A 27,552-nucleotide genomic window follows, 5' to 3' on the forward strand; every position below is an offset into this window, starting at 1 on the left:
AAAAATCATGTATCACTTGGAGAATGAACAATAGGTTACTGAATGATCAATGGGTTATAGAAGACATCAAGGAGGAAATTAAAAAATTCTTAGAGATAAATGAAAACACAGACACAACATATCGGAATCTATGGGACACATTGAAAGCAGTTCTAAGAGGAAAATTCATTGCTTGGAATTCATTCCTTAAAAAAAGAAAAAACCAAAAAATAAATGATCTCACACTTCATCTCAAAATCCTAGAAAAAGAAGAGCAAAACAACAGCAAAAGAAGTAGAAGGCAAGAAATAATTAAAATCAGAGCTGAAATCCATGAAATTGAAACAAAAGAAACCATGGAAAAAATTGACAAAACTAAAAGTTGGTTCTTTGAAAAAATAAATAAGATCGACAGACCCTTAGCGATGCTAGTGAAGAGAAGAAGAGAGAGAACTCAAATTACTAGCATACGGGATGAAAAAGGCAATATCACAACAGACACTTCAGAAATACAGAAGATAATTAGAAATTATTTTGAATCCTTATACTCCGATAAAATAGAAGATAGTGAAGGCATCGATAAATTTCTTAAGTCATATGATCTGCCCAGATTGAGTCAGGAGGATATAGACAACCTAAACAGACCAATATCAATTGAGGAAATAGAAGAAACCATCAAAAGACTACCAAATAAGAAAAGCCCAGGACCGGATGAGTATACAGCAGAGTTTTACAAAACCTTTAAAGAAGAACTAATACCAATACTTTTCAAGCTATTTCAGGAAATAGAAAAAGAGGGAGAACTTCCAAATTCATTCTACAAGACCAACATCACCCTGATTCCTAAACCAGACAAAGACACTTCAAAGAAAGAAAACTACAGACCAATATCTCTAATGAATCTAGATGCAAAAATCCTCAATAAAATTCTGGCGAATCGGATACAAAAACATATCAAAAAAATTGTGCACCATGATCAAGTAGGATTCATCCCTGGGATGTAAGGCTGGTTCAATATATGGAAATCAATAAATGTTATTCACCACATCAATAGACTTAAAGATAAGAACCATATGATCATATCGATAGATGCAGAAAAAGCATTCGACAAAGTACAGCATCCCTTCATGTTCAAAACTCTAGAAAAACTAGGGAAAACAGGAACATATCTCAATATTGTAAAAGCTATCTATGCTAAGCCTCAGGCTAGCATCATTCTGAACGGAGAAAAATTGAAGGCATTCCCTCAAAAATCTGGAACAAGACAGGGATGCCCTCTCTCACCACTTCTGTTCAACATGGTTCTCGAAACACTGGCCAGAGCAATTAGACAGACGAAAGAAATTAAAGGCATCAAAATAGGAAAAGAAGAACTTAAATTATCACTATTTTCAGATGACATAATTCTATACCTAGCAGACCCAAAAGGGTCTACAAAGAAACTATTAGAGCTAATAAATGAATTTAGCAAAGTGGCAGGCTATAAAATCAACACGCATAAATCAACGGCATTCCTGTATATCAGCGACAAATCCACTGGAATGGAAATGTGGACAACCACTCCATTCACAATATCCTCAAAAAAATAAAATAAAATACTTGGGAATCAACCTAACAAAAGAGGTGAAAGACTTATACAATGAAAACTACAGAACCCTAAAGAGAGAAATAGAGGAAGATGTTAGAAGATGGAAAAATATACCCTGTTCATGGATAGGCAGAACCAACATCATCAAAATGGCGATATTACCAAAAGTTCTCTATAGGTTTAATGCAATGCCAATCAAAATCCCAACGGCATTTCTTGTAGAAATAGATAAAGCAATCATGAAATTCATATGGAAAAATAAAAGACCCAGAATAGCAAAAACAACTCTAAGCAGGAAGTGTGAATCAGGTGGTATAGCGATACCAGACTTCAGACTATACTACAGAGCAATAGTAACAAAAACAGCATGGTACTGGTACCAAAACAGGCGGGTGGACCAATGTACAGAATAGAGGACACAGAAACCAATCCACAAAACTACAACTATCTTATATTTGATAAAGGGGCTAAAAGCATGCAATGGAGGAAGGATAGCATCTTCAACAAATGGTGCTGGGAAAACTGGAAATCCATATGCAACAAAATGAAACTGAATCCCTTTCTCTCGCCATGCACCAAAGTTAACTCAAAATGGATCAAGGAGCTTGATATCAAATCAGAGACACTGCGTCTGATAGAAGAAAAAGTTGGCTACGATCTACATACTGTGGGGTCGGGCTCCAAATTCCTCAATAGGACACCCATAGCACAAGAGTTAATAACTAGAATCAACAAATGGGACTTACTGAAACTAAAAAGTTTTTTCTCAGCAAAAGAAACAATAAGAGGTAAATAGGGAGCCTACATCCTGGGAACAAATCTTTACTCCTCACACTTCAGATAGAGCCCTAATATCCAGAGTATACAAAGAACTCAAAAAATTAAACAATAACAAATAACCCAATCAACAAATGGGCCAAGGACCTGAACAGACACTTCTCATAGGAGGACATACAATCAATCCACAAGTACATGAAAAAATGCTCACCATCTCTAGCAGTCAGAGAAATGCAAATCAAAACCACCCTAAGATACCATCTCACTCCAGTAAGATTGGCAGCCATTATGAAGTCAAACAACAACAAGTGCTGGCGAGGATGTGGGGAAGGGTACACTTGTGCATTGCTGGTGGGACTGCAAATTGGTGCGGCCAATTTGGAAAGCAGTATGGAGATTTCTTGGAAAGCTGGGAATGGAACCACCATTTGACGCAGCTATTCCCCTTCTCGGTCTATTCCCTAAAGACCTAAAAAGAGCATACTACAGGGACACTGCTACATCCATGTTCATAGCAGCACAATTCACAATAGCAAGACTGTGGAACCAACCTAGATGCCCTTCAATAGATGAATGGATAAAAAAAATGTGGCATTTATACACAATGGAGTATTACTCTGCATTAAAAAATGACAAAATCATAGAATTTTCAGGGAAATGTGATGGCATTAGAGCAGATTATGCTAAGTGAAGCTAGCCAATCCCTAAAAAACAAATGCCAAATGTCTTCTTTGATATAAGGAGAGTAACTAAGAACAGAGTAGGGAGGAAGAGCATGAGAAGAAGGTTAACATTAAACAGGGATGAGAGGTGGGAGGGAAAGGGAGAGAGAAGGGAAATTGCATGGAAATGGAAGGAGACCCTCAGGGTTATACAAAATTACATACAAGAGGAAGTGAGGGGAAAGGGAAAAAAAAACAAGGGGGAGAAATGAATTACAGTAGATGGGGTAGAGAGAGAAGAGGGGAGGGGAGGGGAGGGAAGGGGGGATAGTAGAGGATAGGAAAGGCAGCAGAATACAACAGACACTAGTATGGCAATATGTAAATCAGTGGATGTGTAACCGATATGATTCTGCAATCTGTATAAAGGGTAAAAATGGGAGTTCATAACCCACTTGAATCAAAGTGTGAAATATGATATGTCAAGAACTATGTAATGTTTTGAACAACCAACAATAAAAATTAAAAAAAAAAAGACAGTAGGTTATCATAAATTTAAAGCAGAATTTTAGTCTTTCCCCTGAAAACAGCCCTTGGAATAAAGTACGCAATGGTGTACTGTTTTCTTAGCCAGTAGGGGTAGTGGAGAGCTAACAAAGGGCGAAAATCGACCAACATTAAGCCCTGTGCATTATTTTTCCTTGGCTATTTGTTTTCTGACATTTTGAAGGGAAGTGGAATTTTCTCATGCTATGATCTCCTATACAGTTTTAAAAATTGCAGTAATGAGCACATTTGGCATATAGGTCTTAATTTGTAATATAGGTCTTTGAAGGGGAGAGATTTCTGATCATATAGGAGGCAGTCTGCCAAATATGAGACAATTAAAGCTTAAAACATATGATAATGAATTATAAAACATTGAATAAGACTGGATACCGTTGCACATACCTGTAATCCCAGTGGCTTGGGAAGCTGAGGCAGGAGGATTGTGAGTTCAAAGCCAGCCTCAGCAAACTCGAGGCGCTAAGCAACTCAGTGAGACTCTGTCTCTAAATAGTATTCAAAATAGGACTGGGGATGTGGCTCAGTGGTTGGGTGCCCCTGAGTTCAATTCCTGGTTCTCCCCCCCAACCCTACAAAATTGGGGGACACATGTAGGGTATTTGGTATGATTCTTTATGAAGTAATGATGAATCAATTTTAAATTTTCTTGGGTATAATAATGGTAATGTGATTAATATAATGTGATTTTGTTCTTAGGTGATATATACTTGGAAATATTTAGAGATTTTTTTAATGGATCAGCTACCAAAAAAACAAATCAAAAACACCCAAACTATGGAAATAAATAAAATCTGGCAAAAGATTAATAATTGGTGGATCTAGGGTAAGGGACATACAAGTATACGATGTGCTGTTTTTCCAGTTTTTTTGCGGGTTTGAATATTTCACAAGGAAAATTGAGAAAAGTAAGATGTTTATACATGAAAGCAACAGAATCAATTTTGTATTTTGCTGCCTTTGGGCAGAATTTTGAAAAGTGTTGCTAAAGTAATGGAAGGATACCATCTCCACTATCATGCTCTAGAGAGATTTACAATTTACCCTGGTTATTCTTATATTATAACGATCAGACTATATTAAATGATCAAACAATCAGAAGTAACATTCTGATTTTTGATCTATTTAGATTCATTCTCCTTCCCACCCTTCCACCTTAGGACTACCGAATGCTAACAGTTACTCCATAGTGCTATTCAGGTGTCTTTTCTTATGTAACTTTTATTTTCTTTAAAAATGTCTATATAAGTTTTCTTTTCTAACAGTCATTGCTTTAGGTGATGAAATTAAAAGATGAACATATGATTTAGTTCCTGTGATCAAGGAGTTCATACTTTAATATTAATAATGTGATTTGGATCTTTGGAAAGCTAGAACATGAAGTATTGATTGCTGTTACAACAATAATAATAATTCTCATTTTGTGGATGAGACAACTAAGGTACAGAAGAATTAAATAATTTGCCCTAAGCGAAAATAATAGGTATAGCTCAGATTTGAATCTAGGCCAGCTTGGTCCTTAATCCATGGTATGGATGCTGAGGGAACAGTTAATTTTGCTTGAGACATGGGTATATTTGAAGAAATTCCAGACCTTGGGCATTTGATCTGCATCTGGAGAGAATATACAGGATTTTGCCAGACAAGGAAAGAAAGAGCATCATAGTCAGAAGTATACCAAATGGTCTAAGAGACATGAAAATGCAGCATGTTTTGGGAATGACAAGTAATTCAGAATAGCCAGATCATAACAGTAGCTGCCAAGTGAATCTGGAAGGTCAGTCAGGCCTTATTGTTAAGGGCCATCGGGTATGCTGTGTTGATTTTGAACTTTATTTGTGGTTTATGAGTTGCGTTTGAAAGATTTTAAAGTAGACACGTTTAAAAGTTGTGGTAGCAGTGTGGAGGCTGAACTGAAGACAGGAATGTCAGTAAGGAGCTATTGTATTCTTCCCAGAGCTATGATTACTTGTATGAGGGCATAGGACAGGATGGAAAGGAGACAGGTGGGACCAGCAAAGTATCATTTGGGTATGGGAAACTCAAAACAACTTTGAGATTCCAATTTGATTGACATGGTACTTAGAGATATTATTAATTCATGTCAGGAAACAGAGGGTAATGGCAAAATGTCTGGGGAAATCTTTTTGGATATGTTGAGTTTAAAATATCTGTTGATGGGCTGGGGATGTGGCTCAAGCGGTAGTGTGCTCGCCTGGCATGCGTGTGGCTCAGGTTCGGTCCTCAGCACCACATACAAACAAAGATGTTGTGTCCACCGAAAACTAAAAAATAAATACTAAAAAAAATTCTTTCTCTCTCTCTCTCACACACTCTCTTTAAAAAAAAAAAAATATCTGTTGAACTTCTGGGTGAAAGTTCTGATATGCTGTCATATTCTAGTTTCATCTCTGTGTTGTTGATGAGTCTATGGCAAGTTGATGTTTCTTAGCCTGTTTTTCTAGAGCATGTAAGTTCACATTTGTCACATACATTTTCAATTATTTCACACTTCAAAATAATTATTTAGAATAATTAGCTTTAGCATGTATTGGTGAAAAAGTATATTTTATCCATAAATTACAGATTCATGAGTAGGAGGGGAAAGACTTGTGTGTGCATTTAAGTCTGGTATAACTGAACTGACAGAATTATGGAGTTTAACATTTAAACTTGATTGATCTACTGATACATAATTTTAAAATTCTACAACCTGGGAGCTTCTCCAAGGTATAACTAACTAACTTACTTTCTCCCTTCCTTCCTTCCTTCCTTCCTTCCTTCCTTCCTTCCTTCCTTCCTTCCTTCCCTCCCTCCCTCCCTCCCTCCCTCCCTTTCCTGATGTCAGGAAAGAAAAGCATATTTAATGATTCTTAAAAATTAAAGTGTCTATTTTGTCCTTGTATAACATTTAAAATAATCTATCTATCTATATATCTATATATATATGATAAACATTAGAATACAAAAGTGTGTCTTTAAAAAAAGAATGACTACATCCTAAAATGATTTGTTGATAATTCATAGTAATAAAAATGAAAGATAGTAAGAGATCTGCTAGAACTCAGCAGGGTTGTTCCTGGCAAAGTATATGTTATTATACTCTTGGGTTGGCTTAAATTACTTGGTGTTTTTCAGTTGGTGGGAAAAGGGATTATGCTTTGAAGACGTCAGGAGAGGAAGTGTAGAAGAACAAAAAAATACCAAATGGCAACTTAGACCAATCTCAGTTTTTCACAGCTTGGCCATCTCTGAAGTCACATTTAGCAGAAACATTAATTAGATTTCAGTGCCCCACTGAGTTTTAAAATTAAACATATTTTTGGAACCATCTGTAACATTTTATCACTAATAATATAATAAAGACTATGCTTAACCTTTTGAAAAATGAAAATTCTAACAGACTATCTTTTGCTCACAAGCTCTATTTTATTATGAAAAAATTCATAAGTGAATGTAAAAGAGTTAAAAAGTGGAACTGGGAGTGTAATTTGGTGGTAGAATGCTTGCCTAGCATGTGCAAGGCCCTCAGTTCGATCCCCAGCGCCACCAGGGGGTTAAAAAAAAGTAATTGAGTTTTAAGAATAAAGCTAAAAATAATGTAAATATTCTCATTGGTGAGAACTTCCTAAATTCAGAATTTTCTCTGGGGCTCTTTTAGATCTAAAAATATTGGCAGTGGGTTTATGCCATCTGCCAACATATAGTGCCTCCTTGTTTGAGGCTGGATTGAAGCTAGTCAGAAAGGAGTCGTTATCTTTTTCCAGGAGCTGCAATTGCCTCGGTACACCAGAGAAGAATAGAAACCAGAGGTAGGAGATGTGGCCCCTAAGAGTGCAGGTCCTCAAGCCAAGATGCCTGGCTCTGAACTCCTCTTCTATCCTTAATGAGGCCTGTTCCTTAATCCCTTTGTGCCTCAGTTTCTTTATCATGAAATGGAGATGACCACACCCACTTTAGTGGATTGTAAAGAGCATCCACCTTGAACATAAGATGCATCCTCACAACTATTCCCTTTCCTGTGTACTCTTCTCTTTCCATTGCTTTTTATTCGTACAACTTAATACTCTCTCAGGCCTGAGTTTTTAGGGGGAAAAAAATCTTTCTTCTGGAAACCAAAGAAGTGAGGAGCAAGCATTTTCTGTCTCACCTGTCCATTCCCCACTTCATCTCTGATTTCAATTTCATGTGACATACACAAGACCCTTACCTACTTTGGAAGCCTTATCTCCTGATATTTCCTTTCTTTAAGCCTTTTGGGACTAATCCCTAGGGTGCTGAATCAGCTTGGGAATACACATTTCCCCATCTGCCTAGAATATTCTTTTCCTGTATTGCACTTCCTAAAAATCCCAGTCATTCAGTTATTCATGTATGGCTCATTTTCTCTGACACCCTCTGGATGAATTTGAGTGCTCCTTCTGTGTGACCTTGCTGTTACCCTCCCTGCCTCTATATCAGAGCACCTGTCAGAGCACTGTGTCTTTCCTTGTCCGTTCCCTCTAGTGTGAGGTGAATCCCCCATAGGGCAGCAACTGTGACTGATTTGTATAATTTTTCTCTAGCCTAGTGCTATTTATAAATTAATCACACTAAAAGTAAGTAAATGAATAAATAGCCAGTTCCTTAAAAAATCAATTGAAAACATTAATATGCTAGAATATGGTAGAATGAGAAATAAGGGAATTAGATATGGAAGCTGTGATTTCATGACCTCAGGAAAGATATTTTAAAATTTTCTTTAAAAAAAAAAAAAAACTAGCCTTATGTGATTAGCCTTAAAGTGTTGGAAAATATAAGCAGTTTCATTCCTTGTCTTGGAGCATTCCTTTTTACTCTTTAGCCACAGAATACTACTGATACAACTTGGATATTATCCAACTTATAACTTAGGCCAAATTAAGATAGGATATTTGCTATCTAATAGAGTACAACATTTTTTAGCAATACTTTTTTTTGTAGCATTTTCTTTTTGTAATTTGTAAGCAGAAACAAAACAAAAAAACTCCAACAAAGAGTAACAATGAATTTACAATGAATTTCAACTTTATTTTAGCAAAAGAACCTGGAAATTGAAAGAACTACCAAATGGCTGAAAATGCTAAAAGGATGGGAAAAATACAAGAACACTGAAAAGGTAATTTTAAATAATGTTATTTCCATGTGAAACTGTATGTATTCAATGTAGATTTCACAATAAGAACTTTTCTTCAATTTTAAGTGTTATATTCATATTCATTTTTGAAAATTTCATTTAATTTGATAGAATGCCTTATCTTAGCAGTCTCTTTGTTGTAAGTAACACAATACCCAACTCAAGATTGGTTTCACCAGTTAAGAGGCTGTGTTGGGTGGGTTTTAGGAGTGATTTCAGTTGCTCAATTATGGTTCCAATGACTTGGCTTCTTCCATCTCCTCTCTGCCTTCTGCAGTGTCTGCTTCCTCTTGAGGTTGGCTTCCCTTTGAGGTCAGAATCACAGCAGCAGTTGCTTCATATCCCCATGTCACACTGCTCAGGGCTAACCTCAGAATATTTTCTTTGATGCAGCAGCAGTCTCCTCTTCCAAAAGCTTCTAGCAAACCTCCCCTTAAATCTTTTTGCTCTGCATTGAATTTGTGCCAAATTTTAAACCAATTAAAGAAACACACACACACACACACACACACACACACACACATCTTTTAATATCACTACCAGTCTTGTCGGAAGAGTCTTTAAATAGTGGGAAGGTGCCAAGTTCTTGATGGTAGAAGTTTTTCAGAGTTCTAATTTTTACTTGAAAGGTCATATGTGATCAGTGAAACAACAAGACAGTGTTAGTTAATTTCCTTCAAGTGTCAGTCTCACTTACTTTGAGAAAATGTCTGCAAAATACTACATCAAATCTGAACAACCATATAGTTATGGTTAGTCACTTGTTTTTTCAAGTAATAATGGTGTTGTAAGATAAAAAGAAGTAGGTTCAAATTGTTACATAAGCAGTTTCACAACTGCTTTTTCCTTAGGTAACGATGTATGCAGCAAAAACGCCATATACATTTCCCACTTTGTCACTTGGCATGTCAGTAAGACATGAATTCAAAATTCAGTCACATTTTTACTACTTCATCAAGGGTATCTTTAAGTGAAACTGATTTTTTTTTTTTTTAACTGAGAGAAGAACACAGTAGTTCCTAGCACAGCACTGTTGCTGCCCTGATTTGTGCTGAGGTATGGTGGTTTTCTCTCCCTTGCTTTTCTGCCTTCAGTGCAAAAGTCAGTACAGTGAAAATGGAAAGTTTGGTTTTAATCATATTCTGAAAATAGTTTGGACCTCATAGTATATGCTTTGTAAACCACTGTCATCTAAGCCTCAATTTCTTCATCTGTGAAATGGAGATAGTAGTACTCATTTCAAAAGGATGAAGATTTAATGGGAAGCACATAGCATTGCTTCCTACATTGCTGTAGGAAGCATGTAGTAAGTGTTAATACTGATAGTAGGGTTTTTTTTTAAGAGAGAGAGAGAGAGAGAATTTTTTTAATATTTACTTTTTAGTTTTCAGTGGACACAACATCTTTATTTTATTTTTATGTGGTGCTGAGAATTGAACCCAGTGCCCCGCGTGTGCCAGGCGAGCGCACTACCGCTCGAGCCACATCCCCGGCCCCCTGATAATAGTTTTTTGAAGGAGGGTTAGACAATAAAAATTTTTTAAAGGAAGAATAAGAAATCTTCTGGAGTCTTATAGTAAAAACACAACTGAGTTAACTGTTAGGATTTTTTATTTCCTCACACTTTTTTTTCTATATAATCACCCCCCCACACACACACACACACACTCTCTTTTTGTATAGATTTAAATTATTATATATCAGCATTTTCCAGCAAGAATTCCACAGCATCAGTTCCCTGGGTTCTAACAGGTATTACATAGAAGCAGTGTACCTCAAGGTGAAGAGGAGTTGGAGTCATCCCATCCTGGTTCAAACTCTAGCTCTGCCACTTACCAGCTTCATGACCTTGGGGAAGGTATTTAACCATTTTCTGCTGTAGTGTATTCATCTGTAACATGGGAATAATAATTGTACCTATCTCATATAGTTGTTGTGAGGATTAAGTAAATTAATTTAGTAAATAAGCACATAGACTAGTAGTGCCTGACAGTGCATAGTCTGCAAGTGTTGTTTATTAAATAAGAAAAGGGCTCTCTGCTTAGAGTTGGGGAAATCAGAGCCAAAGTTAAGCTAGGTGTGTTTGCTAAAAGACTCCTTAATCTTTGATATTATAATGCAGTTAATTTTTTAGAGCGACTTAAATTATGTGAAACTTTATTTAACCATGCAGATCTTTTTGGAACAGGTATCTCACAGGGCTAATATTATTTTTCTTTTTGAGAAACCTAAATATTTTTATTTTAAAGTCAGTTGGACTCTTCTATTATTTTACTCAAGAGTGAATTCATTTTGGGTTGTTGATTTTAACTTTGGCATTGGGTTTGGAACTCAGGGTATTTTTAAGAGAAATCAGTTCAAAGTGGACAATTAGGTACAATACCTGTGCTCTTGTTTAATAGTATGCTGTCTTTCAGATTAGCCCAGAGTTGACAACTACTTTACCTTATGTCTTCATGGAAAGATTGCTCAATTGGCAATTACAGGATAAATTTCCATGCGTTGTACTTCCACTTTCATCTCACATTCAGTCTAATAAAATGTTTGTAGAATTATATGGCTTTATGTTCTCTTCTAGTGTACATATATCTATGAAAATATGTAAGTCTCTGTAAAAATGAGCAATTCTACTAGGCTATTATTCTGTCAGCAACTCTGGCTAATGCAGTTTCCATTAAAAGAGATTTTAACAGAAGTATTTCTTTGATGTATAATTTTAAGGCACTTTCCCATAACTATAATGTTAGCATCATTTGATGACATATATGGTCCAATTTAGTGTGAAGCAGATTGTACCTTCTAAAAGAATTACTGCTTTCAATTCATACTTGTTTTAAATTGCATTGAAATAAAAAGTGGCATATATTTTTTTTCATCTCTTCCAATGGAAGAAAGTATGTTTTCTCTCCACAAATTCCTTACTTTCATAGCAATAATACAGAGAAGTTCTAAAAATATTTTGAAATAAAAATACAGCTGTGGTAGAGAGATTTGGAGTTTTAATTTTAAAAATTTCCATTAGGATGTGTGTTCTCACAGAAGCTACCTCCCTGTGGACAGTGGTATTGTATTTTAAAAATATAGTCTATTAAATGAAGTTATTTCTGCTAAGTAAAGACCATTATAGTTTAAGTGGCCATGACATCATTATGTCTAAGTTCTGTCACAGCAATGTACCTACAACAGATACACATCTTTCTTTTTTGGTCAGATAACTGAATGTCTCTTTGAGACCTTGTTAGCCAACATCTTATTTTACTGACCAGAAAATAGATCCATTGTTTAAAAATAAATTCTCCAAGGTCACTTGACTTGTTAGCAACATCCAGACTGCAGCTCACTTAGTGGTTCCACCTAGTACGCTAGCCTTTCCTTTTGGTTTGTCAGTAAAAGGTCAGAAGGAAATAGAACACAGTTAGTAGGGCCCTATGTATGGCTCAGTGGTTTCATGTCCAGATTTGGGAGACTGATGCCATTGGAAGGCAGAGACAGGGGAGCTGAGGAAATGGGGAGGCACTACAGAACATCAGCAGTGCACAGTGCACTTCTGTTTCATGATATGTACTTGAAGTTCTGAAAATTCCACAAAATAGAGCCAGGCTTTCTGGGCTGTAAAGTTTACTCACTGGAAGGCAAAGTGATATGGATTAACACATTGTTTTGAGGGCACTAAGTTTAAAAACAAGGCATTGAAAACAGTCATTTAATAGAATCTTTTTTTTTTTTTTTTTCAAAGTTGGTAGATTTTAAACATTGGCACGACTAAAGTGGACTGCTTAATTCTGGGGGCAAATGAACAAATATAGTAGAAATGAAAGGCAAATTTCAGGCAACTTTTTTTTTTTAAAAAAAGATTTTGTGTATGAAATCCACAAATTTGTAAAAGAATTTTAAAAGTGGTACCTTTCAAATTGAAGTATTAAGTTATTGTTAAAATCCAGTATGTAGAGGTTCTGTATTTTAGTTGTTGTGACTGGGTTCTGTAGTCAGACTTACTGAATTTGAATTCTTATGATACAGTTTACTTTGAGCTAGTAACTTTTCCACATCTTAGTTTTCTTATTTGTAAAATGGTTATGATAATAATACCAACTTCTTTAGAAACATACTATAAGGACAAAATTTACTTAGAAACAAAGCATAATCTGGGCTTACAATAGACAGCCAGAAAATGTTAGAATAATTATTGTTATAAATATTAAAGTCACCATTTGATTCATCATTATCTTCTCCCCTGTTCCCAACTTCATTTCCCATTTCAGGCACATTTATATGTATCTTTGTCATTTTCTCTAAAGGAAATCTTTCCCAATTCTCATACATAGAATTAATTCTTTCCTTCCTCCGTTGTCTCTAGTATAGTCTTAGGATGAGAGCCACTGTATCAGGCATGAATGACCACATTGTAATGGCCATAGAACTTTGCATGTTATTTTGATAATTAGACTTGAGGGGGAAATGTCATTACCAGAAGGTAGAGAAGAATACTGAATTTTAAGATTCTTAGGGCAATCGTGTACTTTTCAAGGACCCAAAGAGTTAATGATACTGATGAGTACTGTCTAATTTCATTAAAAAGACATGTTTTCATTGTTGGGGTTTTTTTCACTATATTTGTCTAATCAGATAGGTTCAATGTTAAAGGTTTTCCTGAAGAAATATCAATAAGTGAAAAGAGAAAGGAGGGAAGAAAGGGAGTGTGGGGGGTGGGTGGGGGTGGGGGGAAGAAAGAGAGAGAACTAAGTGAGGTATGAGGTAGATGGCAAGGAGTTTGATTTGTTCTAGAGGCCCCAGAGAGAAGGTGGTAGCAAAGAGATTAGGGGTTACACAGTGTTCTCTGTACACTGTGAGGACACGTTTAGCACAAGGCAGCCTTTTTGCTATTTGGAGCACTTTCCAGGTGAATGGGGAGAAGGGATCAAAGTGTGTAACAGGGAATGTCAGTAACATGTTCCTGGCTTACCAGAGAGCATTGACTATGCTTTTGTGCCTTTTAAAGGACACTTTGATAATAGTATGAACATACTAATGTAATATACTGAGCATTCTTGATGCTTTCTTGTTTATTTTTTCCTTCTGTGTCTGTGTCTCCCTTTTAAGATCTAAAAAAGGGAGTTGACAATTTAAATCTATCAACTGATTAAAATATATTAATTAATTGACATGGATACTCTGAAAATAAAAGACAAACATAACCTGGATTGATTGAAGGGACTATTCTAATTTTTTGTCCGTTTGAAACTTCTAGTTTCTTTTTCTTTTAATAAGTTTCATAGGAGAATTTACAAAGGAATCCCACTCCAGCTCCGAGGTGAAGTCTGGGCTCTACTTCTGGAGATCCCTAAAATGAAAGAAGAAACAAAAGACCTTTATAGTGTAAGTACCTAAACTAATGGTTACTTTGAAAGTTAAAAGTAAAATAATACGGGAGGGGAGGGGAGGGGAGGGGGGATAGTAGAGGATAGGAAGGGCAGCAGAATACAACATACACTAGTATGGCAGTATGTAAAAAAGTGGATGTGTAACCGATGTGATTCTGCAATCTGTATAAAGGGTAAAAATGGGAGTTCATAATCCACTTGAATCAAATGTATGAAATATGATATGTCAAGAGCTTTGTAATGTTTTGAACAACTAATAATAAAAAAAGTAAAATAATATTTTTAAGCTGTCATAGTGATAGAAGATACTTGTATCATTACTTGAAATGATATTAAAATTATATTACGTTGGATTTTGGAGGCCTGTTATTTGTTTTATTGATTGTAATTTAGTCAAATTTCAAACAAATACTTTAGTAAAAATATGATCAATATCAGTCAATGAGTATCACATGCTTTGCTTTTCAAATATATAAATTATCACAGTATTTCAAATGATCCATCAATGTTGGGATATTTTTGTAGGAAAATAGACTAACTCCTGATTATAGTATCAATAAAGAGATTTGCAGTATCATTTTTAGAATTTATGAGAAAATAACAGCAGAATTCAGTTTATCTAATAACTGCCTGTGTCTGATTTTTTTTTATAAGATTGAGAGAATTTGTCCCCAGGAATATTATTTATTAATAAAAAGTTAAACTTTTGACTGTGTGGTCAATCTTTTGTAAACTAGACAGTGCATTAAATTTGCCTTCTTATCATCTGAGTTATACCCTTTCTAAGCCCAAGTTTTAATCTATTAACCTTTGAAAGGGAGTGAGGTATTTACACTGAAGAATCTTAGATGCATAGATTTTGAAATATGTTCCTTGGAAAATAATGTAAATAACTATATGATGCTTTTAAATATAAATTAAAATTGAATAAATGGAAAAAAATTATATGTAGCTTACTTTTACTCCAAAGTCAATTATAAGAAGCACTTTGGTGCTCTTTCAATATTTTTCTTTTCTTTTTCATATATGTATGAAAGTGAATTTCATCAAGATAAAAAGTAATAAATACTAATTAAAGAGTTACTCATTTCATGTGAATAAAAGACTTGCAAAATTCAGCTGTTTGGACTTTACACAGGCTGGGTTTATGTCTCAAGATTTTAGAGTTTCAAATTTCAGGCTGTTGACTAGGTGTTTGCTTTTAGTGTCATAGTTTCAGAGCCAGTGTTCAAAATAAAATATGTTTGAGAGAACATACAGAAAACGTAACCCCAGCACTTGCTACAGTGTGCCTAGCATGTAGTAGGTGCTCAGTAAATATTTAACTAAGAAAAGCAGCAGGTTCTTTGTTTACATGCTGTATTCATTTCCTAGGGCAGGCTACCACCAAGTACCACTATCTGAGTAGCTTAAAACTACAGAAATCCATTCTCTCACAGTTCTGTAGGATGGAAAGCTGAAGTTAAGGTGCTCAAGGCTCCAGGGAAGAATCCTCCCTTGCCGCAGTCCTTAGGGTTCCCTGGCTTGCAGCAGTGTCACTTCATCTGTGCTTCCTTTGTCATCTGATCTTCTTTCTTTTGTGTGTCTGTGTCTGACTGTCCTGATGAAGACACTAGTCATTGGATTTAAGGTCCACTCTAATCCATTATGACTTCATCTTAACTTGCTGTCTTCAGATGTTTTCCAGATAAGGCGACATTTATAAGTTCTGAATAGATATGAATTTTGAGGGAACATTTTTTAACCCAGTGTATCTGCTAATAATAGAACTCTAGTTTTCAGTTATATATATTTTTAAATATGTATTTATTTTTTGTTGTAGTTGGACACAATACCTTTATTTTATTTATTTTTATGTGGTGCTGAGGATCGAACCCAGGGCCTTGCAGGTGCTAGGCAAGCACTCTACCGCTGAGCTACAACCCCATCCCTCAGTTATATTTTATTTCATTTTTTGCATAGAATAAAATTGTCCAATGGCTGGTATAATTTAATAAAAACTTTCCATAGCATAAACAGAAATGACTTGACTGTTTTTAAGCTCATAATTTTCATTGTTGTCATAAACATTAATTTTACTTTGAGGTTTCCCTCGCATCATTATACAACCAGGTCTTCCTTTCCTGATGATTCATTCTTACTTTCTCGAAAGTGGTATACATTGCACTTCACACATCCCCCCATGAACTGGAACTTTACCAGGAGTAAAACTACTTTATCTTAAATCTACTAAAATTTTTCTGAGATGGGTGAAATTATTTGGAGCCTGGCATATTATGAGCATTCATTCCTTTAAGTTTGCTCGATGACATGTGTATCCTTTCTTGGGATGAGACTTTGAGGTGCTGAAGAGCACGCAAACATAAACAGGTGCAGCGTCAGGGAAGTGTTCTCTATTGGAGAAGACATGATTGCATAGAAGTGTTTAGCACTAATTGATATGCTAAATACTCTAAAAGTAGTAAAACAAAAAACTTGCCTGGGTTGAAAGGAAAGAGTAAAAGAAGGCACATTACAGTTCGGGAAGTCTTCATAGAATAGGAGCCTGAGAGGAGTTCATTTCCAAAAGGGAAGAAATATAGGGTGGAATTTCAAGGTACATTGCAAACACCCTTTTTGATCCCTTCCCTCAGATTTGGATATGACTGGTTTTAGTTTGAAATTTCATATTACTGTATTTTATAAATAACTATCTCCTTTACCTTGAGGAGAGCTGACTGTATTCAAGTATTTTTATGCGTGGATATTATCTAAGTGCTCTATATGAACTACTGTATTTAATTCTTCCATTAATACCGAGAGACAGGTTTTACTGTTATCATCAACATTTACAAATGAGGAAACTGAACTTAATTAACGTTTTACTCCAGTGTTAGCAAGGAGGTAGGATTTAAAATCCAGACTGTTCTGGCTCCTGAGCCAATGCTCTTTTTCCTCTGGTTTTGTTTTTGTTTTTGTTTTACTTGTACGTATCTCATTTGTATTTATCTCTCTTGTGTTTAGTAATGCATTTTATAGATGGTAACAAGTGGGTAACAAGCTCATGTGAGCCTTAGCCTGGCTCGGTTCAGTCTGATTGGCCATACTCCTAATTTTTCATCTAAGTACAAGTACTGTACTTCTGTACAGTACTTAGTACATCCACTGTACTTCTGTTGTAGGTTTATGGGTTCATTAGCTCCCATTTTTTTTTAAGAAAAATGTTTATTCTTGTATTATTATAGTATTCATGGATCTCAACCACCTAGTCTCAGAGAAAACGTAAAAACTGTTAACCTCCTTTTCTTCAGGAGGTAAGAAACGTGCTTGGTTTACTGTATTATGTGCATTAGTTTGTAAACCTTTTAGGACATAAATAACATTCCTGACTTGTTATTTTTTACCAGCTTAACTGGGCTTTGCTTCTGTCATGAGACCTTTTTTATGATGGATTATCTTGTCCTCAAGAGAAGCTGTTGTTATAAATGTGTTTAGGTCTTCTCCCTTCCAACTAAATTTTATTTTAAGGCATTTTTTATAATGTCTAGTCAAACATTTTCTTCCTTTGTTTCCGTGTCTCATCTTTTATGAAGAGGCCTATAACAATAATTGAAACCTCTGTACTTGCCCATTACTTTAAAAAAAAAAATTTTTTTTTTGTAGTTGTCAATGTCCAGAATGCTTTTGTTTTGTTTGTTTATTTTTATGTGGTTCTGAGGATCAAACCCAGTGCCTCACACATGCTAGGCAAGTACTCTGCCACTGAGCTACAGCCCCAGCCCTGCCCATTACCTTTTTAACAAAAGAAAATATTAAGGGCTGGAGTTACTTTACGGCTTAGTGGTATAGAGTGCTTGCCTGGCATGTGTGAGGCGCTGAGTTCGATTCTCAGCACCACATATAAATAAAATAGAGGTTCAAAGAAAAAAAGAAGTAAAATATTGAGATCAAATATGAACAAATTATTATTTTTAAACTAAATTTTTGTATTATCTCATCAGCTTTTATTAGAAATAACAATAATATTTCAGTGGTTGTATGATTTTCATACAGTACTACAAATGTCTTCTTCTGTCTTCAGAACTCAGGATCATTCTGTGGGAACTCTTCAAGTTTTGAATTGCTGTTTCCTGGTGCCTGGGACTCAGCCCAGGGCCTCATCATGCTAGAGAAGTGCTCTACCATGGAGCCACACCCGCAGCCCATTCTTCATGTTTTAAAAAGATATAGACGCTGCCCTTCTCTAGTTCCTACCTCAAAACACAGAAGCACTTAACCATACACACACATTATTTGAGACACACCCAGATAGCCTCTATTCTACTTTAAGTCAGGAATTAAACTATGTTTTTATATAAATGTAGCAGAAATCTGTATTGTCGGTATGTGGTAAATGGATCAATATGGCATGTGTATATAGATGCTTATTTATATTTAAACATAGATAAGTACATGTTAATATAAATTTTAATCTTCTGTTGGATTAAACATGGGAAATGAAGCATACTCATAATTTCAGATTCCCCTTCCTTTGAAATACCAATAAATTGACAGCAGAGTGTTTTTTTGTTGTTGTTGTTTGTTTGTTTTTTGTTTTTTGTTTTTTTTGAGAGAGAGAGAGAATTTTTTAAATATTTATTTTTTTTAGTTTTCGGCGGACACAACATCTTTGTTTGTATGTGGTGCTGAGGATCGAACCCGGGCCACACACATGCCAGGCGACCGCGCTACCGCTTGAGCCACATCCCCAGCCCAACAGCAGAGTTTTTTAAAGGCAAATCCACAAGATGTAAGAAAATAGAAGAAGAAATAACAGCTGCCAATTTTTGGAAACCAGAGTACAGACAGGCATTTAGTAAATTTAATAAACCTGAGAAAGCTAAATCTTGGGCTGTAGTGGGAAAGTGGAGGAGCACCATGCACCATAGCTGAGACCTTCAGAAGGTGGTTGGGAGTTGCTGGCTGTAGGTACCTCTGGAAGTGCAGATGAGGCTAAACAGAGGTGCTGGATAGTCTTTTCAGAAACAGTTAGAACTTCCAGGTTTCCTTCCAGCGCTGGCCCAGGACTGGAACTTTATTATTGGGGAGAGGATGGAGCAGAGGTCCTTTCAGCTGGGACACAGACATTGCTGGGGTGGGCTGCGCTCATGAAAGCAAAGGAATAGAATATCCTGAATTTTGAGCAGTCTAGTCTTTTTCTTCAACCCAGGTCTTAAAACATGGCATCCAGGTGCTTGTCTTCGTGACAAGGTTGGAATAACCTTCTTTGGGGAATGTGGCCAGCACAAGAAAATAAACCCAAAGATCCTGACTTCATGGACCACAGTGCATCTCCTAGGCTAAATCACTCTACAGTGAAGAACACTGTTGTGAAACCCCACAGCTTTTTTTAAGTGTCTCACTTTAAATAAAAGCAGATAGCAAAGTACTGCATGTTCATTTAAGGAAAGGGGCTAGCATGAAAGGCAAATGAAAGCAAATGGAAAAAAGAAACTTGTAAGAAGCAAACGATAAAGCAAGAAGAAAACTGTTTTTAATATCTTCAGAAAAATAAGGAGATATTACATCCATAAAACAAGTGTAGGATGCTATAAAAAGGAACATTTTAGAACAACAAAGAGCTTATGAGTGTAAAAAAAATAATGGAAATGAAAAACTTAAGAGAAATGAAAAACAATAGAAAATTCCAATTGAGGAAATTTTCCAGAGAATAAAACTTAAAGGCAAATAGATGGGAAATAATAGAGAACATACAAGAAAATTAGATAACAGCCTAGAAGATCCCACACTGTAATAATCAGAGTTCTGAAAAGAGAAAATGGGAAGGAGGGACGGGAGAGTGAGTAAATTGACAAAAGAATTACTGAAGACAGTTTCTTGAGCTGAGAGATGTATAAGTTTCTAAGAAAAGATATACCAAGTGCCCAACTCTGTGGATAAAAGTAGCAAAAGGGGAAATTTCAGAGCAAGGAGAGAGCAGCTCTTTACCATCTTCCAGAGAGGAAAATGAACTTGCATATAAAGGGACAAGAATTCCCCTGGCAAAATGTGAGACCAGAAGACAATGAAACAGTACCTTTGGAGCAAAAATATTTTCCAACTTAGGATTTTGAAGCAGTCAAACAGTTAATTGAGACGATAGACTCATCAGACATTCCGGGTTTCCAAAACTTCCTCTTGTTTCTACACACACTTTCACAGGAGCTGCTGGAGAATGTGTTCCTCCAGAGCAAGGGAATAGACCAGAAAAGTGAAGATGGGAGTGAGAATGGGAGAGCCGGGAATCAGGAGACATGAGGGCAAAACAAAACAGAGGGAAGCCCCAGGTCTGACCTGGGCAGCAACCCTGAGGCCAAGCAGCCCACTTGGGATTTGCCTTCAGGAAGACAAGTCAGTGGCATATGTGTTCTTTGGAACATCACCTAAGGGGATTTGTACCATTTATAGTGAATTTGGGATTGAATGGGCTAAAAGTATATAGAAAATGAAGCAACTCAAGAAGCAAGGCAGTGCTTAGTTCCAAGGAAAATAAAAATACTGTGCTGGAAAGAAATGAAGTCAGTAGGTTGCTTGGCTCAGTCATGAAGAGCTTTCACACAGTCTTAGTAAGGCTGACTCCAGGAAGTTGGTTAAAAATCTAACTATATTGACACAATGGGAGGGAAGAGGGAAGGAGTGGGAGTTGAATCAGTGGGGACACTGAGGGTAGGAAAAAATTTTGTGTACCATTTTATATTGCTTTGATTTTATTTTTTAAGCCACAGGAGTTGTTATCCTAAACAACAAAAAGGAAGTTTTTTTAATGAAAATCATTTTACTATAAATCATGGACTTTGAACAAGTGATTTTCATAAGATGCATTTTTTTTCCCCTTCTCTTTTTCTTCTCCAGAAATTAAAACACAGAGCACGGGGTTGTTCACCTGATATCAGACAAATAGACCTTGATGTCAACCGTACATTCAGGGACCATATTATGTTTAGAGACAGATATGGTGTTAAGTAAGTAAAGTTTAATATTATCAAATGTAAAAAATAGCATTTATAAATAGTCTTTATCAAAGCATTAAGATATTTTATGTAGATTATAATTTTTATTTAGATACCCAAGATTGAAACATTTGCAAATCATTTGAGTCCATTTGGTATAAAACCTAGGATCTAGCTTAACTAAAAAATGTTAACCTTTGACGTTGTAGATGCTATAAAATTAGTGAAGAATCATTTTCTGGCTTGAGAATTCTTAGGAATACATTAGATACTTTTATGAAAAGTTGTAGAGAAGAGAGATTGTATGTGTTTGAAAACTGTGTCAGTGATAAATATAACCTTGATTTCACGCATAAATGAAACTTAAGGAAATGAATATTAGGACCACACACTGGTGTATCATTGCTATGACATTTTATGATTGAAAGATACAATTTTGCTGACTTCTGTATTTGTCAGAGGCCAACCAGTGAGGTAGAACCCAGTAAGAAATATATGTTAAGAGATTGACTTGTCCAGTTGTTGAGGGCTGGCTTCCCAAGTCCAAATCTACAAAGCAAACTATCAGAAAGGACAAGCTAGAACTCTTGGGCACAAGCTGAAGCTGTTGTCCTTAGGTGGCATTTCTTTTTCAGGGAAGCCAGAATGAACCTGGCCTATTCAAATTTCATAGGATATTCTTCCCCCAGTTTATGTCAACAGAATTTGGATTTTAACTACATCTACAAAATACATTCACAGTAACATCTAGATGAGTGTTTAAATAATAATGTTCAGTAACCTAGCCAGATTTCTACACAGAGCCAACCGACACAGTCCACCTGTGCCAACTGGTTACTGACACTCATCTCCTTAAGCAATTCTTAATTTCCAGATAAGACAGTAGCAAATTCATTCTTCTGTCTAACATGATACAACAATTCTGCTTACAACTGAAAACACTCTTAATGCTTTTCCCATAAGTGGATATCAAGTTCTTGGGCCATGTTCAGACCTCTGCTTTTCTATCCTGAACTTAAATACTGTCATATAAGTGTAATTATCATAAAGAAGAAAATTTTGTTTGTGTGTACATAAACACACACACACACACACACACTCATACCAAAGTGAGGAAGAAGTGTTTGTAAAATTACAGTAATTTCTCCGACTTCCCATATGGGCATAGCTGGTATTTATAGTAACCTTCTTCCACTGCCCATTCTATGTATCATTTGCCCTCATCAAGTACTGCTGCTGGTTATAGTTCTTTTTCTGGTAGAACCTTCTTTCCTGGAAAGTCTGGATTGTTGCCAGTTCTGCCCGAATTGGAAAAAATCAATAGCTTTCCATTGACTTTAACCACAGAGCTTGGTAATACTAAGAGATGCCCCAGTGTTCTCCTATATTCCAGACATATTCCTCCTATGTCTGTTATATCGTAGCAATCATTTTTCCCCTTAGTAATCAGGATCAATCCCCCTCCTTGTCTGTTGAGGCATAAAGAACTCAAAGTGGTTGTATGGCAGTCCAGTTTTATGGAATCAACTTTATGTCTCCTGGTGGAACCTGCTCTTTTGGAACTAAGATATCTAGATCAACAGAGCCTAAGGTTGCAGGGATAGGAAGCAGAAAACTTCCTAGGGAGTCAGTCATTTGGGATAATAGTGAGTAGAGCTATTCCTGTTTCCACTCTTGAACCTCAATACCTGCATTCTGGCTATGGAAAGCATAACAAGCTACCTTCTCTTGGAGGCTGCTATAGAGCATGTCCAGCTTTTTGGAGGACACTGCCCAGTTCTGTTAGGTATTACACTTAGTTGGTGTTGTCATGGAGTCTTCAGAAGGCCTTGCCTCTGTTTTGTTAATCCAGTGGCTTCTGTTTAAAAGGTGGCAACAGTGTAAGACATGTTGAAGTCCTTTGTGTTTTGGGTATAAATCTTTCTGTCAGAATGAAGCTATCTAGTCTCAAATTTAGACTGTTGAGTGTACTGTTTTCATATGCACTTAGGAGAATTTCTTTATTGCAATTGTAAATCTTATATGGATTATTTGTAAGTTTGTAATTTTAAAAGTATGAAATAACTAAATTGTGTTTAATTAAATTTTTATTTCTCTAGGCAACAATCCTTATTTCATGTTCTTGCTGCATATTCTATCTATAATACGGTAAGTCCAAGCATGCCCTATTCTTTACTTGTATTCCAAGAAACAGGAGGTTCCTTTTGGCACCCCCTACATAATAAGGCCCTTGTAGCCCCATTTCTTCATCCCAGGACCTTTTAGTTCTGTGGATCTCTTTATGGCTCCCGTAGTAACCCTGAGGTCTTAGAACAGAAGTGATTTGGAAGTGGAAAAAACAACATATGACCATAGTACACCAGTAAATCTCACTTTTTCTCTCCCGCTACAGATTGTTTTGTTATGTTTTATGGTATTTGTTATAACTTTAAAGCAAACAAATCAGGAATGGGAAGGTAGGACAGGAAGTTGGTGAATAGATTAATTTTTGCTTGACTCAATAATTCTTCAATAAGTCCTAGAAGGTTGTCTTCCAGTATTACGTTTTATGTATCAGATGATGTTCAGTATGAGTAGAATAAAACTAAACTTTTTAGTAATAAACATACTACTCTTAAGGCATGTACCATTCTGGGGAGAGACCTAACATGGCTGTTAAATAAATACCTATTGACAAGATTCTAGGGAGGAGAACCTTTGAACAAGAGCAGAAGTCAGCTTAAACTGGGGAAATGTCAAAAGGGATTTACTAAAGGAACTTCTCATGGAAATGAAGCTGTACCTGGCCTCAGGGGAATTGGAGCTGAAAGGTGGGAAGCATTCAGGGAGAATAGCTATACTTTCTCCCCCTCTCTGTGGGGCCACATGGTATCTCTGACTATCTCTGTGAATTGTGTATTCTACTGTGTCTATCTCCAGATGGCTTCCTTTACCTGCCTGCTGGTTATTCCATGGCTGAAATTCCACTCACAGAATAGCATACTATTAGAGTACATAACTCCATGTGATTGTAGCCCTCTGGCTTTGTTCACATTTCCTAGAGAGAGTAGAGTGTCTGATTAGTCCATGAAACCAATTAATTATTCTCTTGGTGTCAGGTGTCCTCATCTGGTCCATCAGCTATGGTTCCTATTACAGAAGCATGAATCACTAAGGCCATATCAAAGCAGGGACTATGAGGAGAGTGGGTAGCTCTTAGAGGGGTGTAGGTTGGGTGGGCATCCAAAAAGTATCTATTTAAGGGTCCAGAAATATAGAGGAAATAAGATAGCAAACTTGGACTTGGAGGTGGAGAGAGATTGCTAGCATCTGAGCAAAGAGGAAGAATAGTGAGCTAAAATCAAACATAAAATGAAATAATATTGGTACTCTTTAAAGAGAGCATAACAGTATCAAACAGAAGATGATTTTAAAAAAAGACTTAAACTTTGTCTACATCTGTGCGTTTATTCTATATGAGAGTTTTTTATTCTTTTATAACATATGGCATTATGCTGTAAAGATTGTAATATTTACCTCTAGAAATGCCCACTAAATAATCTATCTAGGCATTTTGTGATATCTGTAGTTGTATTCTGAACTCCAGTGTCTGTGCTTTCTTTTGCTCTTTAGGAAGTTGGGTACTGTCAGGGGATGAGCCAGATCACAGCTCTACTCCTCATGTACATGAACGAGGAAGATGCCTTCTGGGCCCTGGTCAAACTCTTCTCGGGCCCCAAACATGCCATGCATGGTAAGAACACCCATATGTTATCATAAGCAATAAAATCAGAGAGGGTAAAAGGTAAATGAAAACAAAGTCAAAGATGCCTGGTAGAATTAGTACAACAAACTTAATGTCTCAGAGCTTGTTCAATGGTGTTTGTTTCTAATTCTTTTGGTTTTTGTTATTAAACTTTTTTCTAACTTTTTCAGTTCACACTGATTTTTCTTTGTCATTTCCCCAAAGTATATTGTTGGTATTTTAAAATTTTTAAATTTTTTTGCTTGCCCTCAGTCAGAAGAAACTAATTCAGGTTTGGAGGAATTTAGGAAAAGCTATATTATTTAGAAGAAATAAGATACCTTTTGATCAAAACTTTTAGACAGTCATGCAGTTACCATTTCAGTTAAATGTTACCATTGACTGGATATTGTGATGTACGACTTCTTGTCAAAGAATATTAACTGAGAAATGACATGACATTTAGGCATTTAAAGGAAAAGTACATAATAACACAGTAGTTTCATATTTCAAGTGTGAGTTTTAGTTCTTCCAGCCATATTTTGTTCCATTTTAAGTAAATGGCTGATGACATGTTTTGGGCACTAGATTGTTTAATATTCCAAAACATGCATAATTTTTGGTTTTCAGATTAGCAGATTGTTTTTAATGACCTTTTCCTAATATTTGCCAAGCATGTTCATTAAATTTTATTTTGTAGAGTTTGGATTGCAATTTGTTTTGGAAATAAAAGTGGCATTTATATTAAGGCAAAGTTATTTTTCCAATTCATTTATATGGTAGTATCAAATTAAAACTTGTAATACCAATTACTCTTAAGAATGAATCACCTACGTTCACTTTGTGAATATTTATGCTCTATGTTGTGGGGACCTTCCATGGAAAGTGCTATTTTAACGTTTTCAAAGTTATGGCCTTCCATAGTCCATTGTATATTAAATCTGACAATCTTAGCAAGTGACTTTTGTGGGGGTGTTGTGTGTGGAGGGGTGTGAGGGGTGTGTGCATGTGTGTATGTGTGTTTGCTTTAGTCTATCAATGTTTTTTGCCAATTGTTTTAACACATGTTAATGGTTTCTGGACTCCAAATGTAAGATATATTATTATGTTAAGTTGACATTCAATAGGCAGTATCATTTAAAAAGACATCTTGAGGAAAAAGAACTCTTCTTTATCAGTCTTTATTTTGCTTCCCCATGCAGTGGTATTGTTGATTTTTCTTGAGTGCAATGAAGTATACAATTTAAGTGATATATAATTATGTAGAAGCCTGTCTAATTTTAGAAAATAATCATTTCTTTTAAAACCTATTTGCTAGCAATTATTGTTGCCAGTCTAATCTGTAAAGCAATTTTATCCCAACATTTATTCTTTCAGTGAAGTCTAGGTCATTTTTATGGGTGAGTTTGTACTTAGAAATATTTGTTTGTATGCCTGCTTATGAAGTTTTATCTAAAGTACCCTCTATCCTTTGCATTTCCTTTATTAAAGTGGTGTCACTTGTAAATATGAGAAATCAAAGGTAAGGCTAGAAGAGAGAAGATTTAAAATACTGAGCCTGGGATATCACTGAAAAATAAAGAAATATTAGATATCTTTGTATCACTGAGCTAGTTATTACTGAAGTGCATTGACTTTTTCAAAAAATCATACTTTTCTTGAAATTTTTCCAACTCCCATTCTTGTCAAATTGACCATGAAAATGGCATTGATAGATAAAGATTTTTTTTTTTAAATCATTTCACTGGAAAATATTACTGAGAGAAGAATAGAATCTCTGTCTCTGGAAATTTTTACACATACCTTCAAAAACTGAGCAATAAAGTTAAGAGAGAATTCTGCTCAGATTGTAAAGCAATGTTTCCCAGTATTGTGTTCCTGAAGTTCTTGAAGGAACAAAGTTTTGTTTTTTGGAAACAGATGTTTTGTGGGAAAAAAATAGACTCCAAGTTTGGATAAGTCTGGGAGATTGAGAAAAGCAAAGCAAAATGTTTCATGAAATCTAAAAGACGTTAATTAATAGGTTAATATACATCATAAATATTCAAGAACAACATGTAACATACACTATTTACCCCAGGTTCTTTTTAAAAGCATAGAAAATCTATTAACATCTTTCAAAGTTGCTTAGAAACCAGGTTGAAAACACTAAGGTGGAGAAATAAGAGTCCACTGAATTTATATCCTTTTAAATATATCTGAAAGGAAACTCGTGAATAAAAATAGATGTATAAAGTTCAATGAATTAAATATACAAATTAATACTAACTTAACCATTTATAACTAAAAATCTTACAGATTATATTGTATAATCAATTGGATTAAAATATGATTTTTGATGTAACATTGTTTTAGCTTATGTTAAATATAGCTTACAGAAAGTGTTAAAAAGTGATAAAAACTTTGGAAAAATGGTACTAGAGAAATTGTTAAAGTAAACTTGAAAATGTAAATAAATGTTTAAGTAATACATTAACAGTAAAACCAAATGATAAGTAGTTAAGATTAGAACTAAAAAAATTCAATCATTTAAGATATGGCCCAAGGTCTTAAAAAGAACACATAATCTTGATTAATAATCTCAGTTTTCTTTTTTTTTGGGGGGGGGTTTAGTCTACTAGTTTTCCTTTAATTCAGAAATATTCTGCCTTTTACAGAAAATATATTTTATAAAAATATAGGTGAATGTTAACAACAAATCCTAGCTAATAGTCTCATTACCCAAAAGTTTGTATACAATTATGGTTTTGGTGG

The 27,552-nt window shown here is 35.5% G+C and overlaps 1 protein-coding gene across 9 annotated transcripts in view; it reads left to right on the forward strand.

The window, feature by feature from the left end:
- The window catches only part of Usp6nl (USP6 N-terminal like), a 156,608-nt gene that overhangs the window by 98,298 nt on the left and 30,758 nt on the right, over nt 1-27,552 (forward strand). For 8 of the 9 annotated variants that reach the window (XM_058578626.1, XM_058578627.1, XM_046442336.2 and 5 more), the window contains 5 exons: nt 8,627-8,707; nt 13,994-14,101; nt 20,977-21,086; nt 23,174-23,222; nt 24,687-24,807. In XM_058578626.1, the coding sequence (XP_058434609.1) occupies nt 8,669-8,707; nt 13,994-14,101; nt 20,977-21,086; nt 23,174-23,222; nt 24,687-24,807 (427 nt within the window). In that variant the 5' untranslated portion in view covers nt 8,627-8,668. Of the gene's footprint in view, nt 1-8,626; nt 8,708-10,477; nt 10,584-13,993; nt 14,102-20,976; nt 21,087-23,173; nt 23,223-24,686; nt 24,808-27,552 lie in introns of those variants that run through there. The other variant, XM_058578630.1, reaches the window with a different exon arrangement.

Source organism: Marmota monax, unplaced genomic scaffold (assembly GCF_021218885.2).
Source record: "Marmota monax isolate L192 unplaced genomic scaffold, Marmota_monax_Labrador192_F-V1.1 WCK01_AAM20220418_F8-fsc00072, whole genome shotgun sequence".
NCBI lineage: Eukaryota > Metazoa > Chordata > Mammalia > Rodentia > Sciuridae > Marmota > Marmota monax.